General features: G+C 40.2%; 1 protein-coding gene across 4 annotated transcripts in view; it reads right to left on the reverse strand.

Moving 5' to 3' along the window:
- Nucleotides 1-1888: 1888 nt before the first annotated feature.
- The window catches only part of VTI1A (vesicle transport through interaction with t-SNAREs 1A), a 291318-nt gene continuing 272617 nt past the window's right edge, over nucleotides 1889-20589 (reverse strand). For all 4 annotated transcript variants that reach the window (XM_054163882.1, XM_054163884.1, XM_054163881.1 and 1 more), the window contains one exon: nucleotides 1889-2234. In XM_054163882.1, coding sequence (XP_054019857.1) covers nucleotides 2141-2234 — 94 coding nt within the window. In that variant the 3' untranslated portion in view covers nucleotides 1889-2140. The remainder of the gene's footprint in view (nucleotides 2235-20589) is intronic.

Consider the following 20589-nt stretch of genomic DNA (forward strand, 5'->3'; position numbering starts at 1 on the left):
ATTTGCTTAGGAGAGGATAAATACCTTTTAATGCTGCCAGGCTTCATCCTAATTTGTCTGAACTCAGCTCAGTGCCATCACTCAAAGCTAACGGCCAGAGCTCTGCTTACACAACCCAAAGTGCTTAATTTGAGTGCATGTTGTGACTGAAGGCCAGCCAGCCTCCATGCTGTAAGCCGAACACCCAAATCTTTCTGAGTCTGAAAGACACGTGATTAGTGCCACACACCTTGCAAAGATGAAAGGAGAGGGTGCCCCAGGAGGCAGCGTGGGGTGGACCATGGCCTTGCAGTACTGCAAGGGTCATTGAAGTGAGGAGCTGCATCGCACAGAGCAGCATCTCCTAAAAATGTGGCTCCACATTCCCCTGGAACTTTTGCGCCAGTGCAACTCTACAGCCACTGACATGAGCCAGCAGAGAGGCCTGGCACAGAAATCACTTCCAAACTTAGTTGTGAGCTGCATGTAACTCAGAAACCACAGCTGACCAAACACGCTTCCATTTGTTTCAATGACATTAACTTTTCTAATGGATCTTTTTATTCTGCATTTATCACCATCTTTCAATGTCTCAGTTGTGGCACCGGTACCAACATCCTTTTAGCTGAGTTATTTGGTTCCATGTGGAGAAAACAAGGGGCATATTTAGGGCCAAAATCAACTCCCTTATGCTTATCCCCAAATCAAATCCCAGGGACAGCACCGCAAATCAGCAGAGGGATGCCAAACCCCCCAAAGTACTAAGGCACACATAAGAATTTGGTGCTTGGTTTCTTACATAATTTGGGGGGAGTTTGAAAGCCACCAGCTTTTTGTTTCTTTGCATATCCTTCTGAAAACATTTTACATAGTAAGTTCAAGGTCTTAAAATCCCTCTCAATTTGTGAGGGATTGCATATAAGGAATTTAAAAGCTATCAGGAAAATTACTTTACCACAACCACCAGAAATAGACCTTTGCTGGAACTGTAAGCTTAATTATAAGCCAAATGACCTAGACCTGACTATAGGGGAAGCACAGTTAATAGCAAAAGAGAAACACAGCTCATTTACACACAGGTAGATGAAATGATGATATATTATATCAGCTAAAAGCATGTATAAATTAACATTTTTACAGTTTCTGTTTAGAAAGGGGAACATCACATCAGCATTTAACACACTAGAGATATTTCCAACATGCAGTCTCAACACAGTCAGGCCAATATTATAAATCTAGATTTTTGTTTAATGCACTGTAATCACCTATTTGTCACTCAACTATTACTTAGGATCACTTTTTGAATCGGCAACGAATAGATAAGCATCTTTAAACAGCCTCAGTAAGGGCTCAGTGTGTATGCTTAGCAGTACAGATATCAACACTGGAAGATTTAAAACAGAATTCAGCAGACGGGCTGTGGTCACAACCAGGTTTTGGGTAAGTGAGGCATCACCGCGATCTTGATCAGAGCGGGACTGGTTTGAGTAAGCAGAAAAGAAGGCCTAATTTAAGCAGAAAAGAAGGCCTAATTTAAACAATAACAACAAAAAAAGTTGAATAGAATGTTGGATTCATATCAGATATTAAACATCATCTGAAGGTTGCTTTAGTTTAAAAACTAACTACTGTTCTTAACAGGGTTATGCCTGTTACGGTAATTCATGACCGGGAGTTAGTCACAGGAGACAGGATCACTTTCTACATCATTTGGTCTCTGCTTTACTTATATTCTATATCACAGAAGGTCAGATACTGCTTGATATTCATACACCCTCCATAGCACAGGAAAAGTGCAAAGACCCCTCTTCCCTCGCTAAACTCTGGCAACTTGCAGGCTAATTGTGCGGGGTAGAATTTGATGTACACGACGTCTTTTTATAGGGGAACAAGCCTTCACCCTCCCCCAAAATATCATGATTCTGAAAACACTCAGATAAAGACAAAAAAAGTAAGAAAAAAAAATAATAATAAAAAAAATCAACCCCACATGCCATCAACTATGCCATCAATAATACAAAATATTTTACACCACTTGCACCTGAGTTGAAGAGTGGAAAAGAGAGGGAGACTGTCAGTGCAAGAGAATGATTCATGTGACCACTTTGTCTTAATTACTCAGAACAAGCAGTTTGTTACTGTTTAGCGAAGAACAAAGATATCAGCGTCCCTTGACAGAAAAAAAAATAGCCATCATGGTAGTGAAGATGATGATGACTGCCAGAACAACGATCAAAATCCGGTTTTGGATGATCCTGCAAAAAAAAAAGAAAGCAGAAGAGACAGACAAAAAAAGTGAATAAAACAAAGCAGCAGAATATATATAAAAAACATAAAAAGGAGCACACATCAATATACATTGGAGAAAAGACACATGCCCACAAATTTGGGCTTTCTTGTGCCATCCCCTGTATCCTCGTTGCTTTTTACTTCTCTCAGTTAACAGTGCTTCCAAACACATTTTCGGTAGCTGTTAAACCCAGCTTTTGCACTCAGAAAAGAGTGAGACTTTTCTTAATGGGATATACTCTTATATACAATATTAGAATTACAGAAGTACATCATGTCACAATTTATCAACCTTCTAAGAACAAATGGAGCACTTATTCCTTAGCTGATGCAACCCAAGCAGGGTGGTCTTTAGTAGTAAATACCCCTATATATTTTTAAAACCACTCTGAAATTTTCACAGCTTTTATTTCCCCCCCCTTTTTAATCTGAACAGAAACAATTTATTAATTTTCAAGGGATTTTACTATTAAGGTACAAGACTTCAAGGAAACACATATCAATGAGATACTTACTTGTACTAAAATACCAAGGGAAAAGTATAAAAGATAGTTTTGAAGAAAAGGATGATATAAAGAAGCAAGTGTCAAACTGTGAAGCTTATGTTGTAAAAGCATCTCCCGTCTCTGTAGCATACCTTTACTTATGGTAATAGGCAAATGTTACACTTTCTGTGTAGTATTACAAAAAAAACAAAAAGGATATTAGTAATAATCAAAAGATGCCAGAAGTAGAAAGTCCCTAATACTGTTCAATCATTTATATTGGGGAAAAAATCACATCGTTTCAGATTTTTGTCTAACATTAATGGGTCACTTAAAGTCAGTCAGTCATCAAACTGTAGAATTTGAGGCATTTTACAGCAGCATTCTGGACTTCCAAGAACTCAGTGTTTGTTATTCCATTCTCACAGAGGAGGGAGAGCATTTTCATAGGCTCCTCAGAAGACAGGAACTTTTGCAACACATGCATGTATACGAAGCATGGAATGAGAATTGCAGAGGTATAGCTGAAACCCGAACAACCAAAGCACCCTTTTTTGTGGTGGTTTTGTGGTGTGTTTTTTTTTTTCTCATGCTTCTACAAACCAAACCAAAGCCTTCACCAAGCAAACAATGCTAAGAAGAGGTAAAAACTGTGTTTTGTGAAACATCAAACTGAGCACAAGGCTCCAACGTGAAGCCAGGGAATGCAATGCGTTAAAACGAGCGTTTTTCACGCAGCGAAAGAGAGAAGAAACTCTGGAGAGCAGAGGGGAGTTTTCTTTGGTAAATGTTTCTCATTTGGATGCGAGTGGATATGCATATAAATTATACCGGAAAGTGTAAAGAAAAATGCAGTTTTAACCCACTCCAGCTCTCTCCTTCCTTACCCCCCACCTAAAGAAAAGGCAGTAAATGGATGGATGAAAACTGTCACATCAGACAGACACCCTCCCCTGTGACACTCTAAAAGGACTAGCGCTCTATCCTCCTGACAGGTTACAAAATGATCACATTTGCTGACACGTCTTCCGCAAAACTGCTTTAGTGTTTATGTCCACTTTCCTAGCAGGAGATGAATGGGGCTGCTTTGTCCTCATTTATCACTTAAAGCTGAACTAAGATCTGTCTCGTTTATTTTTCCCTTCCTCACTAGAAAGGCTCAACCACAGCATTAATTCTTTTGCGATGACAGCTAATTCAAACTTAACAGGCAATATTTACTCTGCCAAAAAGGATGAGGAGGAGGGAGGGATGTTTCTCACTATTTCTTTTTTTCCTAAGAAAAAAACCCCACCAAACCCAAACAACAGTGTAGCAGGCTAACAAAATAAAGCTAATTAAGGGCTTTGGGTTCTTGTTGGTTTGCACTTCGGTTTAACACCTGAACTTACAAGCTTCTCTTTTGTGGCAGGGTGTGACATTCTCTGCCAAACACCTGATAACAAACGATTTGCCCAGGCAAATGCAGGAAAACCAGAATACATATTTACTCACTCGCCCTCATCACTCCTGAAAAGACACTCAGCAAAATTGAAACTCAGCAGTGAAATAGATTAAAAGCATGAAAACTCTTAAAACATTCAGCCTTAAGTAATACACAGTGCAGCTGGCTTGACAACCATTTTATTTGTGGGATGTGGGCCCCAAGGCATCCATAATGCTAATTTACAAAGGATTAACTGTGAGTGAAACTCGCTTAATCCAACACATAGTTAGGCAAAGGCATACATAACATACTGAGAGTTTAAATCAACCTCCTATCTCTGGCCCACTGAAAGAGCATCTCATGGTCCATGGCTTAAAGAAAAATGTAAAAAAAGAAAATAATCAAATCCTGCATAAGCTTTATTTATTGATAGTCTGGCAGTGCACACCTGACTGCAAGATTATTTAATCAGCGTCCGTGTCACTAAAATCCTTGTCAAGAGAACATTGAGGGGGGCGTGCTGCCACCTGTACCTGCTAATTGAAGGCTCACTTACGGTGTGAATCTAGGAAATACATATCAAAGTTCCATTTCTAGGAATCTGAATTAGTCTGCTCGCTGCAGCAGAAGAATATCATATTAAAAGGAACAAATTAATCATGAAATAGGATGGATGTTATCAACAGCCTGCTACACCGAAGCATTATATACTTTTAATATTCAAGCTCGCAGTTAAAAGATTAATTTTATATCTTTAGGAAAAAAAAAATAATAAAAATTGAGTTTTACTGTTTTACTTTCAAGTGAGCAAGTAAAATTAAACTAACTGCAAACTGCCGGAAGGATGGGGCTATGAGGAGAATGACAGAGCAGTCTGGTAGCAGCAGGACGGTCCTGAGGAGGGCTTAGCCAGCCATGCATGTTGAAGGATGAGTCTGGGAGCTGCTGCCCAGGGAGAGATCACAAGTTCTGGGTGTCAGCACATTTCAGATCTCCAAGTCAACAGGCAAGGGCAACCCTTCAGAGTAAAGAACAAATCAAGAGGAAAGGGAGTTTCGAGTGATCCAAGACAGTCAAGCCAGCTCACAGTGGTAGAACAATGGTTGGCATTGGCAGGACCCATCTGTAGCAAAGCCTATAGTACTGTCACAGCCAGACACTGCCAGTGGGTATTGCTCTAGGCAAAGCATCAAGGAATTTAAGGGGGGGAGGGAGTGATAATACCAAAGGAGAAGAAAACAGGGAGTAATATTCACTACAATAAAAATCCCAAAGGCTAACCTGCTCACAAAAAGCAGATGATAGATAGTCTTTTAACTCTATTACACCTTAAATGCAACAAAATCTGGTGAATAAGGAAGCCCAGATTCTTCTTTGGAAATGCAAAGCATGTTTACAGGGTAAATAATTTAAGAAAGAATATATACTTGAAAGAAGACACCCATTGAAACATCCATGGCTAAAATGCCTGAAGGCAAAAACTTGTGCATTTGCATGCTGCATTTTATTAAGTTAGCACACTGTAGCTTTAAAAGAATGCATGGCCAAATTAAGAGGAATGTGTGACTGAAACATCAAGGATTCCTCAAGTTTACATTATGAATCATAGTGCTGTTGATATGAGATGAATTAACCATTTAGTCGATGCAGCTTAGGCATTGAATTCACACCAAGTTCTGCTGGAGCCCGGCACACTGGAGCTCATTAACAGCCAATGTCTACTGATCCTTTCATACTCGAAACTCTAGGAGCACAAGGGCTCATTCTACTTTGAATTAGAAGAGACAAAAAATCTGTGCTTTTAAACCAAGTTTCATCTAGTTTATCATGGATAGCAGCCCAAAACATTTGGGTGCAAAACCACATAGAAACAGTAACTAAAGCAGATGTGAGGATAATGTTAACTGACACATTGGAAGAGCACGCTGGACTAACAACGCAGAAAGAACATCCCACTCCTGTTGGGTTTCCTTCTGCTCCTCCTTTCTAAATGCCTGACCTTCTATCCTGGCTTCTGGTTACACTTCCTAACCTCCTCCCCCCACCCAGTGCCAACCTTGTGAGCTGACAAATGACACTGTCGGCTTTCAGGGATCGCCTCTGTGATGCACACGGCAACCACAGCTCTGCAGAACAAGTCCCACACCTATTACCAAACACTGCTGTCCCTGGCAAATCAGTTCCCCCTGCTGCTGTCATGGCAGAAATTGTGCTGCCTTTCCACATTTCAACATCCAAAATGATTCGCTCTTCTCCACAGCCTCACATACGCATGCACACAAAAGGTCTAACTCTGTTTGTGACATGTTTAGATCTGCTCCGTATAAACACAAAGCAGTTCCCAAACAAGCTTTTGCAAACCTTACATTAAGGATGCCAACCGTGTTTAAACCTTTTTACAAAACTGCATTCATTAGCAGGGGAGTGCACGACATCTATATGGGTTCAGCCTGATGTCTTGCACATGTCTTAGTGCCTGATTGACCAGCATTGAATAATGATGCCTTGCCATTAAGCACTGATGGTACAATAACAATTGTCATGAAAATTAGCAATCACGGTAACATGTTAACAAAATACGGGATATAAACGAACCAGTACACACTCTGGGTGCATAAAGAGTTTCGTGTCCTTGACTTGAAATAATGAAGACTACAAATAAAATGCTGCAAAAATTTCTTACACAATCTCAACTCTGATGCCGATACAAAAAAAGCAACAAAACCCCAAACCCCCCAAAACAAACCACAAATGGCTTGGCAGTTAGCACACATTCATTACAACACAAGGCTTTATTCTTAAAGAAGGCATCTCAAAAAACAGCGTCAAGAACACAGACTGATTTATGATGGAGCACTGTCCAACAGTGTTCCCACTGTAATACTTGTATTTAAGATGTAACTAGAAGTGATTCCTATCAGCTTACTGGGCAGAAAGGCTTGTTCTCTATACACAAGACTACATTTTAAATGATCACTTTGAATACTTGGTTATTGAATTTTTTGGGGTGTCCTTTCTGTGGGTGATGGGTCGGTTTTGCTAACGTGCAAGAAAATAGGTGCATGCACATCAATGGTAAGTGACTCTTAAGTGCCCAATATTCATGTGCAAATCAGCAGACTAAGACAAAGTGAAGGTTTAGTCACAGAGGCAAATACATGCCAGACAAAACTAAATGTGAATTTAAATCAATATAGCTATACTCAGGTACTTTGTGGACAGACATCATTACTACTATATATAAGGACATCCTCGTTACAATACACCAGGAGCTTTCAAATGGAAGCACAAGACCCCACACGGGAATAAAATGTTGTGATTGGTAAAGCAAAGGCTTAGATACATAATGATAAATTTCTAAGTTCAGGGTATCTGGGGGCTGTTCAAGTAACTTTTCATCTTGCCCATCTTTAGGTTTAAGAATGCTTTTCTTAAATAAAAGCAACTGAAAAGAACTAGGCCGGCTGTGGCAAAACATAAAGACATGGCAACCTACCGAAATGAAAGAGCAAGACAGCCCTGCCTAGCAAAGTTTAAGCTGGTTGGAAGTATCTGACATTTTTCATTTTTCATCATTAACGACTGAAATTAACAAACGGAAATACAAGTGAAAAAGGATCTGCACAAGCTGCACACAGCTCCTTGGCCCTCTTCTAGCTGGCCTTGGAAAAAGTGAAGAATTTGGAAAACACTCAAGTTTTTTTCCCTCTCCCCCCACCTCAAACTCTGAAAATAAGTCCAAGTTCTTTGTGTTCTCAATCCAGAAAAGCCAATTAGATTGCAATTGACGTTGTATATTTAAAGGTGAAAATGGTCTTGGGGCTGGTGGAGAGAGGAGAGACACCCCCCCCCCCCACGGCTCACTTCATGCCAAAAAGACCACATTGCCTGGGCTCCATCTCCAGGCTGCAGACAGGCCAATCCCAGCAGGAGCCTATATGATGTTCTCTGAATTCCTTCCCAAGAGAGCCTTTCCTTTCCCTAGGGACAGAGGTTATAGTTTCTTATGTGTAAAAAACCTTGAGAAAAATCCATTAAAAATTGCTCAGAACTTCACAGATAATAGAATTAAAGCCTCAGAAATGGAGGAACAGAGAACAAAAAATGATGGCCACTTTCTGTCTGATTAGCATGTTTTGGTTTGAAAAGACAGGGCATACCAGGTGCTTAAGATATTGATAGGGCTGAGGAGTTCTACAGTGCTACATCCTCTAGCTTTAAAGTTTAGTCTCAAGGGCTGGGACTGTCTACTTGTAATAACATGGATACCAATCTCTACTTATAATATTACACTCAAACCACATCAATGTGTTTCCACCTGGGTCCTGAAAGAAAGAATGAGTCATGTAATAACAGGTGCAGGGAGGTAGTCACACTATCCAGCTTTAAACATCTAAATTATATCTGGCTAATCTCTCTCTGCTCCCTGAGTATATAAGCTAGAGTCCTGCTCTGAACTGCCTTCACTTCTTCCTGGCCACATACATATCCCATGGGAGGTAGTCAGCTAAGTTAGCTGGCTAGGTTAGGTGCCTACAGATAAACAGGGATGAATATCCCTAAAAGCTTGAACGTGACACCCAAGGAAGAAAGCTTGCTAACTCTGAAAGCAAAATCATACAGGAAATGTGTTACCATATTGTAAAGTGTCTGCAATCTCCCATTAATCAGAAATATTGCCAGTAAAGCAGGAGATGTTTGTAAATAATTAGCCAGTAAGTACTTTGATCCATCATGTCCCTTTAATGGATCCCACATTTGCACATGATATCCAGACCAGAATCAAACAGACCTCTCCTTTAGCATTTTTTTCTGGAGGAGTGAGAGATAGCAGAGACATCCCTCTCTGGGATGAAGGGCTCCTGAAACACCGTGGACCTCCTTGGCTCAAGGAACGATGTTTTTTCAGCCTGCTGTGGTCATCCTCTGACAGCCTTACCATTAAGACTAACATCTACAATTATTTTTAAGATATCTGATAGTTAAAACACTTAAATGAGCTATCTACTTAATAACTGGAGTCTTGCAATACATTCCAAATGTGACAAAACCACATCAACAGCACTGGAGTGTAGTCTTATTTGGTAGCCATCAGGATTATCACAGCTTGCAGGAGGAACTGGCAGTCTCAGGAGGTGCAAATAGTACCCAGGTGATTGCTGGAATCTGGGAGGAGTCAAGAGGGGACTGAGTGACTCAGGAAGGAGAGCTATCTACAGGAACGATTGGAAAACAAGTGTATGTAGACTTCAGCAAGCAAACTGTGAGAACAGGGAAAGCCTTAAAGGAGAACCTCATGTCTATGGGAGCCAAGATAAAAATGCAAAAGGGAAGGGTACTGTACACCTTCTACTGTCTCAGATGGAATGCACTGTGTATTTTTAAAGCACATGGGAAGGCATTTCTGAAAGATGCAAAGTTCTGAAAAGTTCTTCTGCTGACAAAAGACTGTGAGGGAGAACATTCCTCTGCCACAGTTCTGATGCAGCTTCAGCTTTCTTCTGTCCCTTCCACAGAGGGAACCGGTTAGATTATCACTCTTTAGGAGGAACAGGGGGTGGCTTCCAGGGACACTGAAACTCACCAACCAGAACTGTAAAGGGATTAATTCATTTCATGCAAAGCAGAAGCAACACCAGATCTCTTTGGCATGTCTAAATGAAGATCACATGCGCAGTGGCAACTGCAAGTGGAGGGAGTCAAGGTTGTATTAATCTCCAACCAGCCTTTCTCAGGGTGCTGAAGTATCAAGAAGAACAAATCAGACATTTGGTCACCTGAGCATGACTAAGAACCATAGGCCTTAGCAAATATTATGAGCGCTTTAGAAAGAGCTCTGAGGGAGGGTGGATAGCCCAGCTGTCAGCCTAATGGCATTCATCAGTACATTGGTTGCATGAAGCCCTGGTCTCCAAACAGTTAATAGGGAGAAAAAAGAAAAGAAGCCCCAACCCCCTCATCAGCACTGAAATCTAAAGCAATTATTTCTCCAGCACAAGAAAAGTATGCAAGCTCTAACACAACAAGAACATACACGATCACATATTGGCTTTTATGATAAGTATAGTGAAATTTACACTCTCTGCAATTTAAGGAGGGAAAAAAAAAAAAGTCTAAAGTCTGCCTTTTATCAACTTTCATAATCATTAGAACCCACTAAACTATGTATCTTAAATGGATTAAGGAAAGCAACATCTTTTGCCCTGACTCACTTAATGACTAATTTACAGCCTTTAAGAGTGATAAGGCTGAAGACTGGACACAAACACTTTGCTTGCATCATTTTCCCCCCTTATCACACCAGATTTGACTGAGCATCTTTTTGTATGGCAAGTTTTCTACAATTGTCTTAATAACGCTGACCTCTTTTGTAAAAACCTGAAGGCATCTGCAGCAATTGCTCCTGAAGATGTGCTATCCAAAATGTTACCATTTCATGGCACTTCTTGAATGATAGAATAGAATTTTTTTATATATTTTTTTTTTTTTTGGTATATATTCAGGGTTGTTTTTTTTTTTCAAATGCTATAAAAGAAAGGAAAACAATCATGGCTAAGGCCATTTATGAGATGGCATTAAAAGAGCCTACTCTGAGACAGATAAAAATAATGAGAATCTTTCTGTCAAGAAGGATTTAGAAAATATCAGTAGCATTATTAAAATTTAATTTTTTACTGTGCTTTTTGGTTCCCCCTTTTCCAGTGATAATGAGCAGGACTGCACACCTCCACAATGCTAGTACTTGTTTTGAGCAATAAATTCAGCCTTCCAGTCTGAAGACATTTCAGACGACAATTTTGACTGCTATAGGCTTATTTTTCAACCTGTTCTGTGCTTTGAGCCTTCCTATAAAAACCAGTTCATAAGCTAATTTTCCACAAGGCCAGTGGAACAAATAAAAATCAATTTTTGCCCAACTGGTTCAGAGAAAACCTGGGAATAGTGAAGACAGAACAGTGAAAAATAAAAAGAATCGATGTATTCACCAATGATTTACCTGATACAGAACTATCAAATTAGTTGACAGCAGATACTTGCCACTATTAAAGCATTTTCTTTTCAGCATGTTACAGTATTTCTATTAGGGGAGCAGAAGTGCTTCTACTTTGTTATGACCTCAGACACCTTGGTTTAATAACCACTCCGAGCCTCCATGCATTCTACAAAACTATAGGGTACAAAGTCAAAGTGCAAGAGCGCTTGCACAGCTCTTGCAATTGGAGGGACCTGCAAGCCCAATCTGCCTTAGAGTGGGTGGAAGTTTTCGTGATCTCATGGAAGGAGTGAAGGTTCCTCTTCCAGTGAACACAGGGAGACATTTGTGACCCTAGGCCAACCTTGTCAAGAGGAATTTGGTCCATCAAGAAAGGAGAAAAAAAAAATCGTGAAGCACTGCCCAGACTTCCCTCCTCACTTAAACCCCCAAATGTTCAAGAGTGAGCTGAAGACTGAGCAGTTTAATACCTCTTGGAGAGCAGAATTCAGATCTCTCCAAGGATGGGAATCCCATTGGTAGACTTCAAAACTTTCAGAATTCTAAGGACAACTCAGGGTGCAGCCTTTAATACTGTGGCCCAATCGATTTCATCGTCTTCTCCACTAATTGGGCAAGCGAATCCACAATACCAAGGAGCGACTGGATAGGTTTATGCCTCACTATCTGCAGCCAGAAAACTACATCTGGAAAACTGATTGAACAACAGAATTTGGTTTTTTGGGGGGCTTTTTTAAAATACAAATTAACCATCACTCCTGTGGAAATAAACCAAATTTATAATTTACAAGCTTGAATATTAAGGAAGCTATTTTTAAGTAGCTGTAATCTTCACCCTAGTACATAGCATTTTATACACTCCTTCATTTTTATGAGTTGGCATTAAAATGTGACTCATTTTAACAGAAAAAAAAAAAGAGAAGGATTAAGTATGTCACTCTGAAGCAAAGCTGCATATTGCCTATTTAAAAATATTATAACACACCACAGAGACATCATTTTTAGGGCCAAACAAAACATTACTCAATGAAGAAACGGCACAAAACATAAAATATTCAGCAGTGGAAGGGTATTTGGAGTTAAGCAGTTTCACTGCCAATAAACAGCACCATAATAAATAGTGTGCATGCAGGGGAAAAAGAAGTATACCTGCTCTTCACTGTTCGAGATGCAACACCTTAGTATGGGAAACTGATCAAGATACTACTCATCCACGCTATGCACAGGGAGAAAAACCACCACACGTTTTGATTCTGAATCTCTTACAACTGATGCTAATTTGCTTATGATATCTGCCTGATTTAGAGCTAATCTTCTGTAAATTAACTCCTAATGCTGTCTGAAATAATCCTCTTAATGCTGGTCTGTCTTGAGTACTTTATATCAAATACCATGAAATACACAAGCATACACAGAGCATTTGTAGTGCTGTTGGCCGCTCTGGAATATTTGCTGTGCCGTGAACACTGCACGGTGCAGAGCTGCACGGCCCCGAGGGACCATTGGACAGCACAGGCTTGTTTTTGCTCTGGTTGTCCCCTTTGAAAGGGACAGCATGCCAGGACCATGGACCACCAGCTCCTGGCCACCAGAGAGAAAGAGAGACTCATTGCCTCCTTACAAAATGGTGCAGGGAGGTGCAGCTCCACGCTCCAAACCTCCCACCTCCAGCAGCACATGATAATGAGAAAAAGTAAAGCACTCAGGCTTTGAGATTTCCGAATGACAAAATCTGTGTTAAACAGCGCTAATTATCAGCTGGAAGCCTAATCTGATAACTGGTTTGAAAAGACAAGAGACAGACAATTTTGTTTCCTCAGATAGGGAAAACATTTTTAAGGGTGTTGCTTCAGCATGGGCCAGCTTAATTATTGCTGTCACTGTGCTAACTCTGTATTCAAACCCATATTTTTTTCCACTAAATTCACCAGAACATTTTTCTCCCCCAATTTTAATTTAATGATACAGCTGAAAACCTAATTGATATCAGTGAGCAAGGCAATTCCAACATATTATTTTCTTGGTTTTTGAAACATAAATGGCAGACAACTTTGACTGAATGGCCCTCTTTATGTTTTAACAGGCAGTTTATTGGTCCAGACTCCAACATATAACAAGTACAATTGCAAAAGCAATACATTTTTAATTGAAAGAGCCATGTATTTTTACTACGAAAGTGACTCAAATAACAAGTCACATTGTCAGGTAAAGGGCTTTTAAGACATGTTTTTATATATGGATGTTGTTTAGAAATTCTATTCTCACCATAGCAAAGCACCTACAGGAGGATATTAAAAGAAGGAAAAATAATGCATTGTTTAAATCATACTTTATTGGAGCTTGCTTTTTTAGTATATTAAAGAACAGATAAAGCACAGTGATCAGTGAGCTGTATGTGTCCAACAGCCCTTCAAGAGCCTTGTGGAAATGTATAAAACAAGCAGTGATACAATCCTTTGCCAAACACCGTCATAAATTTTTTATTTGGCAGCTAACATTCTCACTAGTTTTCTTGGCAGCATTTGGGACCTTTAGCAAGAAAGGTGCAGGAGAAAAATACCTTGTTTAGAGATGTTTTCAACACTTTCTGGGATTTTTCAGAACTTCTGCCTGCAGCACATTTTACAACCACAGTCTCCAATCACCTGATGAGTAGGTGGTGGTTTTAAACTTTTCTTTTCTCTCTCTCTCTCCTTTTTTTTTTTTTTTTTAATATAGACAGCCTACTACCTCCCTCTGGCCTTCAGCCTAGGATGCGAGTGTGGAGGGGGGTTGTATGTGTTCCACAGAGATACAAGTGGTTGCTCCTCTCTGTCTAGACAAAAAAATCTTGAAAATAATATCAGAATGTACCTTCCATTGCTCCTGATACTATCTGTACCTTATTTGTGGATGACAGAGATAAATGAAAGGCAAAACCTCTGCTGATTACTTTTGCATTTTTCTCGGGAGATCTCTGCCAAAAAGCTGGTCACAGGTGCAGGTACCCTGGTCAGACAGAGGACTGCCTGATAAACAGAACTGTGCAATCGATTTCTGCATCCAGATCTGATCTTGTTTTGTTTTGCTTTAAAAGAAACAAACAAACAAACCCCCCTAAACTTGACATCTGATGCACAGCCTTTCTTTGTGCACCCAGTCATGGTGCATCCTACATGTGAAAGTACGGTTCCAGCAGTACTGTGGTTTGGCCCGTACAGGGCAGGATTAAACTGTGAGCTTTTACCAGCTCACTTACAGAGCAGATGTTTTACATTTTGCCATTTCACTGTTTCAGAAGAGAAACAAGATGAACCTCTTTTGCATCTCAGCCACTTCCTCTGAAATTTTCTCAACCATAAGATGTATCTGAGCCCCTCACCCAGCCGTCAAGGAAACAGTTCGTCTTAAACAGCTATGGACCACAAAAGGCACCTTCTCCTTATTTATCTCAAATTAGAAAGGTTGAAATTTAGTTTTAGGCCATACACGTTGCTTTAAACATTGGCTTAAGTCAGGTAGTGATGTCAGACATCTCAAACCAAACGAATAGGCTTCCCCCACAACTTGAGATCCAGTTTGGTCTCTCGTGCCTACCAGGGGCATCATGCCCTCCAGAACTTTACAGAGCACACACAGACATCTAGTGGTGGGTGAAAACACTGCAGGCTTGTCCCTGCATCTGACACGGCTCGGCTGGAGACACTCAAGTTACGCCAGGTATCAGTTGAGATAATTTTGCCCTTGTTACCACTACGGATGGGCAATCAAACAGGGAGAGAATTACTCCCTTTGTGCCATCTCATGCAATCATGCTGCCTCTCTTGGCAGCTCTGGCTTCCCAAATTTCCCTAACCACCAATTCCTTTCAATTGAATCAAAGCTGGTTTTGCCTTTAAATTTCTCTCTCCTTGCTACTGTTTTATTTTACTTAAAAACTGAAAAGCTTAGTTATGTAATCTAATTTGAAAGGTTCTCTGAACGTGGCTACACTCTCGCAATGGAAGTCTATTGGGAGGTGACAGAGCAATGTGATTTTACAGACAATACCACACGCAGTGAAAAAATACACAGTCGATAATAAATTCTAAATTGCTGGTAGAGGAATAAGACTTGCTCTCCAGTCTGCATCAATCAATAGAAAGATGCCTAAAACTTCAGTGTGGTTTGAGTCCCACATCTGCAAAGGAGATCAAGAGCCACAGTTTTGCACAGCCTTGTAAGAGCTCAGGGCCCTGATTCTGCTCTCAGTTACACCATTTTAAATCAAGCGGTACTCAGTGGTGTCATAACCCTGTACATCTGTGTCAGACTCAGCGTTGCAAGGGCAGACTTGATGCCAGGAATGCAAAACAGATGTTGCTTTCCTAATGTTTCCTTGTTGTCATTTAAGTTGTTTTTGTGGGATTCTGTTTTGATTTCGGTGAGTGAAACAGGTCGACAGGACTTTTCAGAGGGCAGGCTGGGAGAACGCTCCTGCATCTTCCTTTTTATTCTGCATGCCTGTGTGAATATGCATAGACTGAGATACAACTGGGAAAACTTCTGGGGTTTTTTTTTGGGTAAGCTTCATTTGAGCTATGCTCTGCTCCCTTGGGGCAAAGTGAAAGGTAGTTATTTGCTAACGGGGAAAAAGGGCTTTTGTGAACAACAAAACTGCATCACCAAACAGCTTAAGCAAAAGAGGTTTTGAAGTTATTTTTTACTACTGTTTTAAGAGGAAACAGGGATAAATATATCTTTTTCTTTTTCCTTTTTTTTTTTGCATGTTGACTCATTAACAAATTTAGCAATAAACACTTTGTAATTAAGTCCACTAGTTTACTGCTGTCCAGAAGTTTCCCAATGCTCTCTGCACAGAAGGTTTTGGAAAATGTAGAACTAAGAAACGGTGAAGGCAAATCCCAACAGCTTGCTCAAGTAAATCTAGCCAAGGCTTAAACTCACTTCTGAACACTGAAATTTGAGATGCTGTATCAAATAAGCAGCTCTTTTTCCCTGAAGAGAAGAAACTGGGTGTAGCTAACCTAGTGCATAATAGGTTTATTCTCATTCACAAAACAGGAATTACTTTATGGCCCCAAAGTAAAACTAGCACAGAAATATACTGGCAGATTTGCTGCAGATGTGTGTTGTGACACGTATGCAGGGAATCTGCTATTAATCACATGCTAAGATTTTAATATTAGGCAGGGTAATGCAAGCAATCATTATGGTGAAAGTTCTGGATTCATAAAAGCCTAACCCACAAACGGGTCTTTTAAATTTAATACATAGCTCACTCATACTGTACCAGTTGAATTCCCTGATTAACCCACCACCCCCTCCCCAACACTCACACCCCCCCCACTACATACCATTTATTTCCATATCTATTGTGTGTGTCTTTCTGTGCTCGTGCTCAGCTTCTTTTCCTGCAACGCATGACAGTTGTTGGGAAAAGTGTTAAGCTTTTCAATTCTCCCCTTTACCTGACTATGACAGGAATGTTCTTGTTAGAGGGGCTGTTTGCAAGACCCCTGGACACATCCCCAGCACAGGAAATGGCCTTGCTCAAATGCTGGAAAAGTCATCCTTCACCTGAATCCTTCAAAATTTGTGTCTGAACGTAACTCGAAGTTGTGTATCCGTACCCGGGCTAAGATTACTGTGGACAATTATACCGTGGAAATGCATTATTCTGACAAAGCAATCAATCAAGTTATTTCTCACAATTTCAGTTCACCCCTCAAATTTTCCTTACCTCCAAAGCCAGCTGGATATTATATTACCAAAGCTGTTGAAAGGGTGTAACACTAACCATGAAGCCAAAGGCCACTAAAACTATGCAATGCATAAATTTTTATTGTTTGCTCAGCATTGAAATCTCATTAGGGCTCATAACTCATCGGTGCACTGCAGACATTTGCATCTGCTGATCATGAGAACTTAAATGGAATGTACACCTTTGGCTAATTTACTTGTTATGTTTTCAGATGAGACTCTGTGTGTTGCTTGGGTTTATGTATGTATGTATTTATTTATTTATTTTAAAGTCCTTATGTGGTTGTGAGTTGACTGTCCACTCTTTTTAAGCTGAATACATTGAAACTTTCATTTGCAGTTTCTCAAGGTTGTTCAGTGCTGGCAACGTTCATGATCATCATTTTACAAAAGCTTCGTTTGACTTAGTACTCAGGATAATCATTGTTTGAAAACTGTGCCCCATAGAGCATTTTGCTTCATTCATCCTCCCTGCTTTATGTAGTCACATTTTAATTAGATTAAAATTTGTCCTCCAATTAGCTTTCATTAAAGTTTGTAGATTACAGCAAAAATCTCCACTGAATTGTGCTTCAAAACTATGCCTAAAGTTTGAAATGAAATAGCTGTGCAAATGAAGTGATTATGGAGATTATTACTATGCAAAAAAACATCAGTCGCTTCTTGGTTTACTTATACATTTAACTCTGTAATTTATTTTGCTGACTTCAATACCTCTGTGTTCTCCAGAGCAGTCATCATAATAATACCTTACAGTTACAGGATACCTTTCATTCCTAAGGATCCTTAGGGGCCTGATTCTGCAGTCCTTGTGCACACCAGTAGTCCTGCTGAAGTCCCTGAAACTACTTGAGCAAGAGCTACTCGCTGAATGTGAACCAGAACCCAAGTACAGGTCAAATCCTGCTCCCAGATACCCCATGAAGCATTGCTGTGGATTCATGCAGCTCAGAATGCAAACCAGATATGAGCATCATGTAAAAAGTCTTCTTGCCTGCTCCTGGGTGAGATGTGGCAGCTGTTTAATGGTGCATGGTTACAAGAATCACCTCTTTAAATGAGGGTACGAAGACAGATACTTCCCCTGCCCAGTTAAAATTGCAGAGAAAACTGAGAATGTAATTATCCAAAGAGGAAACAACTCAGTAGGACACTGGGGCTGGGGCTGCATCTCTCCTGTCACTCAAGTCTTTAGATGCGACACTGCCAAGTATCGGATGCCCAGTCACTAATGCCTCCTGCACATGCAAATTCACTCTGTGCTGAAGGCTGTATTAAGTTTACAGGTTGCCAGGCTGATCCTACAACCGGAGAAGGCATTTATTCTGGAGCAATCTCTGCGTGGAACACGGGGGACTCCACGTCCGAGCAGAGCTCCACAGAAATGGATCTGTTTGCAGGAAATTGGCTTCCAATAGCAAGATCTATAAATAAATGGGTCACAAAACCAGGGGCCTGTCTTTGCTCTAGCAACATTTCTGGTAGGAGGAACACAGTCAAAACCTCCTATTTTGCTATAAATGAAATGTAGCGTGTAAGCATGAGAGAACAATTTCAGCAAAATTCAGGAGTGTAAAAAGGAGTCTTTCCTATTTGTCATGTGCTAATTGGTTAAACAATCATTAGTCAATCTTCACATCACTGAGCTAACTAGTGTTATTCCCAATTAGCAGACAGTGAAGTGGAAGTTTAAGGGTGTCACAGTCTAGAGGAGAGCTTCTACTTTAAATCTTCTGACTCCAAGCCCTGTACGCAAGCCAAAACCACATATCCGAGACGCAAAGCATCCAGGAGCAGTACTAATTTTGGGAGCCATACTCAGGTCTGTCCTTTCCTCCACCTCCTCCCGGTGTTTATTTCTGCTACCATGTTGCAGCATGTCAACTCCAGTAGTGCTGATTCAACAGCTCGAGAGTCCATATGATGAATCAGATCAAGCAATTGATCCAGGATTTAAAAAATAAATTAAAAAAAAAAGAAAGAAAAGAAGAGGGTGGAAGAGGAGTTCAATTCCATTTCAAGACACTGACTGGAGAACAGAAGTGCCCATGAAAGCAGTTGGAGGCAGCATAGAGGCAGGAGGGAGTATTTTTGGGGCCAGGAGACTCTGCTCTTGATGCTGATGGTTTTGTACTGCAGCACTGAGATCCAAACTATTCTGAAATCATTCCATTTTCATGTTTTAGCTCTCTTGTACCTCTTCTTCCTTTCACCTTCTTTTGCCTCCTTTGTTCTGAGGAATAGTGTGGCTACTCTATACTACCTCTGCACAACAGATTTGTGCAAGGCAATTAAAATCTGGAATTATTTTGCTTTCCACAAATAAAATCTGCAACACCGAGCTTGCCCTCTCAATTACACTGACCACACTGCAGAAGTGCTGCTCCATTTCCTCAGTGGAATTGTCATGTTTCACAAAATACAGACAAACTAGTCATGCTCTATGTCAAGGGTGCACTTGCAAATAGTTTATAGAGGATTTAGATGATTAACTAGATATTGAGACAGTTAATCAAATTTAAGATGCGATTTTAGACTTCTACAGATCAAGCAGTTATTTATAATCCTGGTTATTGCTTTCTACCTTCTACCCACCCCTAATGCATGCCACCACAATAACCTGCCAACTCCTTGTGAATGATTTGTGTTAGCAAAATTAAAAAAGAAAAACAAATAAGAAGCTGAAATCCTATTGTGAGGACTAGGTTAGGTAATTATGACTCCTAGACTAAATGAATCAGACCCAAGAATCGGGTTTTTGGAGGCAGTTAGACAGCCTGAGCCATGATTTAGATACTTCAAGGCCCTTAAAAATCTCAGCCCTCATCACTCTGCCCAGGGGACTTACGCAATTTAAAGAAGTTGGCCGAGTGTCATATGAAAAGGCACAAATGCTGAAGTAAGTGCAACAGCTGAGGAACACATCTTTTCTTCGAGAGAACATCAGCAACATGACAGGACGCTTAAAGCTCCAGTGCTTCATGCTGGTTGTGGAAAAAAAACAACCCCAAACCCTCAACAATGGAAGCCTTGAGGAATGCTAAATATAACTGGTATCCTTACAAAGTACAGCCTGCTCAGTTAGAACAGAATAGAAACTATTCCTTGTGATTTTATGCAGCCATCTGAAGCAATGTCTTCTCTTTTTAATGGTTTTCATTCGGCACTGGATGTATAGAACGTTTCAAATGAAGAAATAACCATAGGTTACTTTTTATTGTGGTGTGACATATAAAGCTTAAAAAAAATAATAAATCAAATCTGTTCTGGAAGTGTAGTGTACTTGCTGCTATTTTTGCCCAGGAATGGAAACTTGAACTGGAAATAGTCATTCATTCACACTTACAGGATGACATCCTGTTGACAGGCATGCAAACTTGGAAAGGTGCTACACAGTCACTCTTAAAATACTACACTATATAGTTTTTGGTCTAAGCTTCAATTAAGTAAATGTTAAAGAGGGATCAGTACTTTGTTAAGGCTAAGGGTTCATCACTTGCAAGAGATCATCTGTCAGAAGTACAATGACAGAAAAGTCAAGGCACTAACTACTAAATAAACTGTTTTCACAACAGAAGTGGCACCTTCAAGCCCCTACAGCGATGTGCTGTGTTGCTGGAGTTCTGCTCATTCAGATTTTGATTTTAAAGAGCATTCCCAGTACAATCAGAAAG

This window comes from Dryobates pubescens, chromosome 8 (genome assembly GCF_014839835.1).
Source record: "Dryobates pubescens isolate bDryPub1 chromosome 8, bDryPub1.pri, whole genome shotgun sequence".
Taxonomy (NCBI): Eukaryota; Metazoa; Chordata; class Aves; order Piciformes; family Picidae; genus Dryobates; species Dryobates pubescens.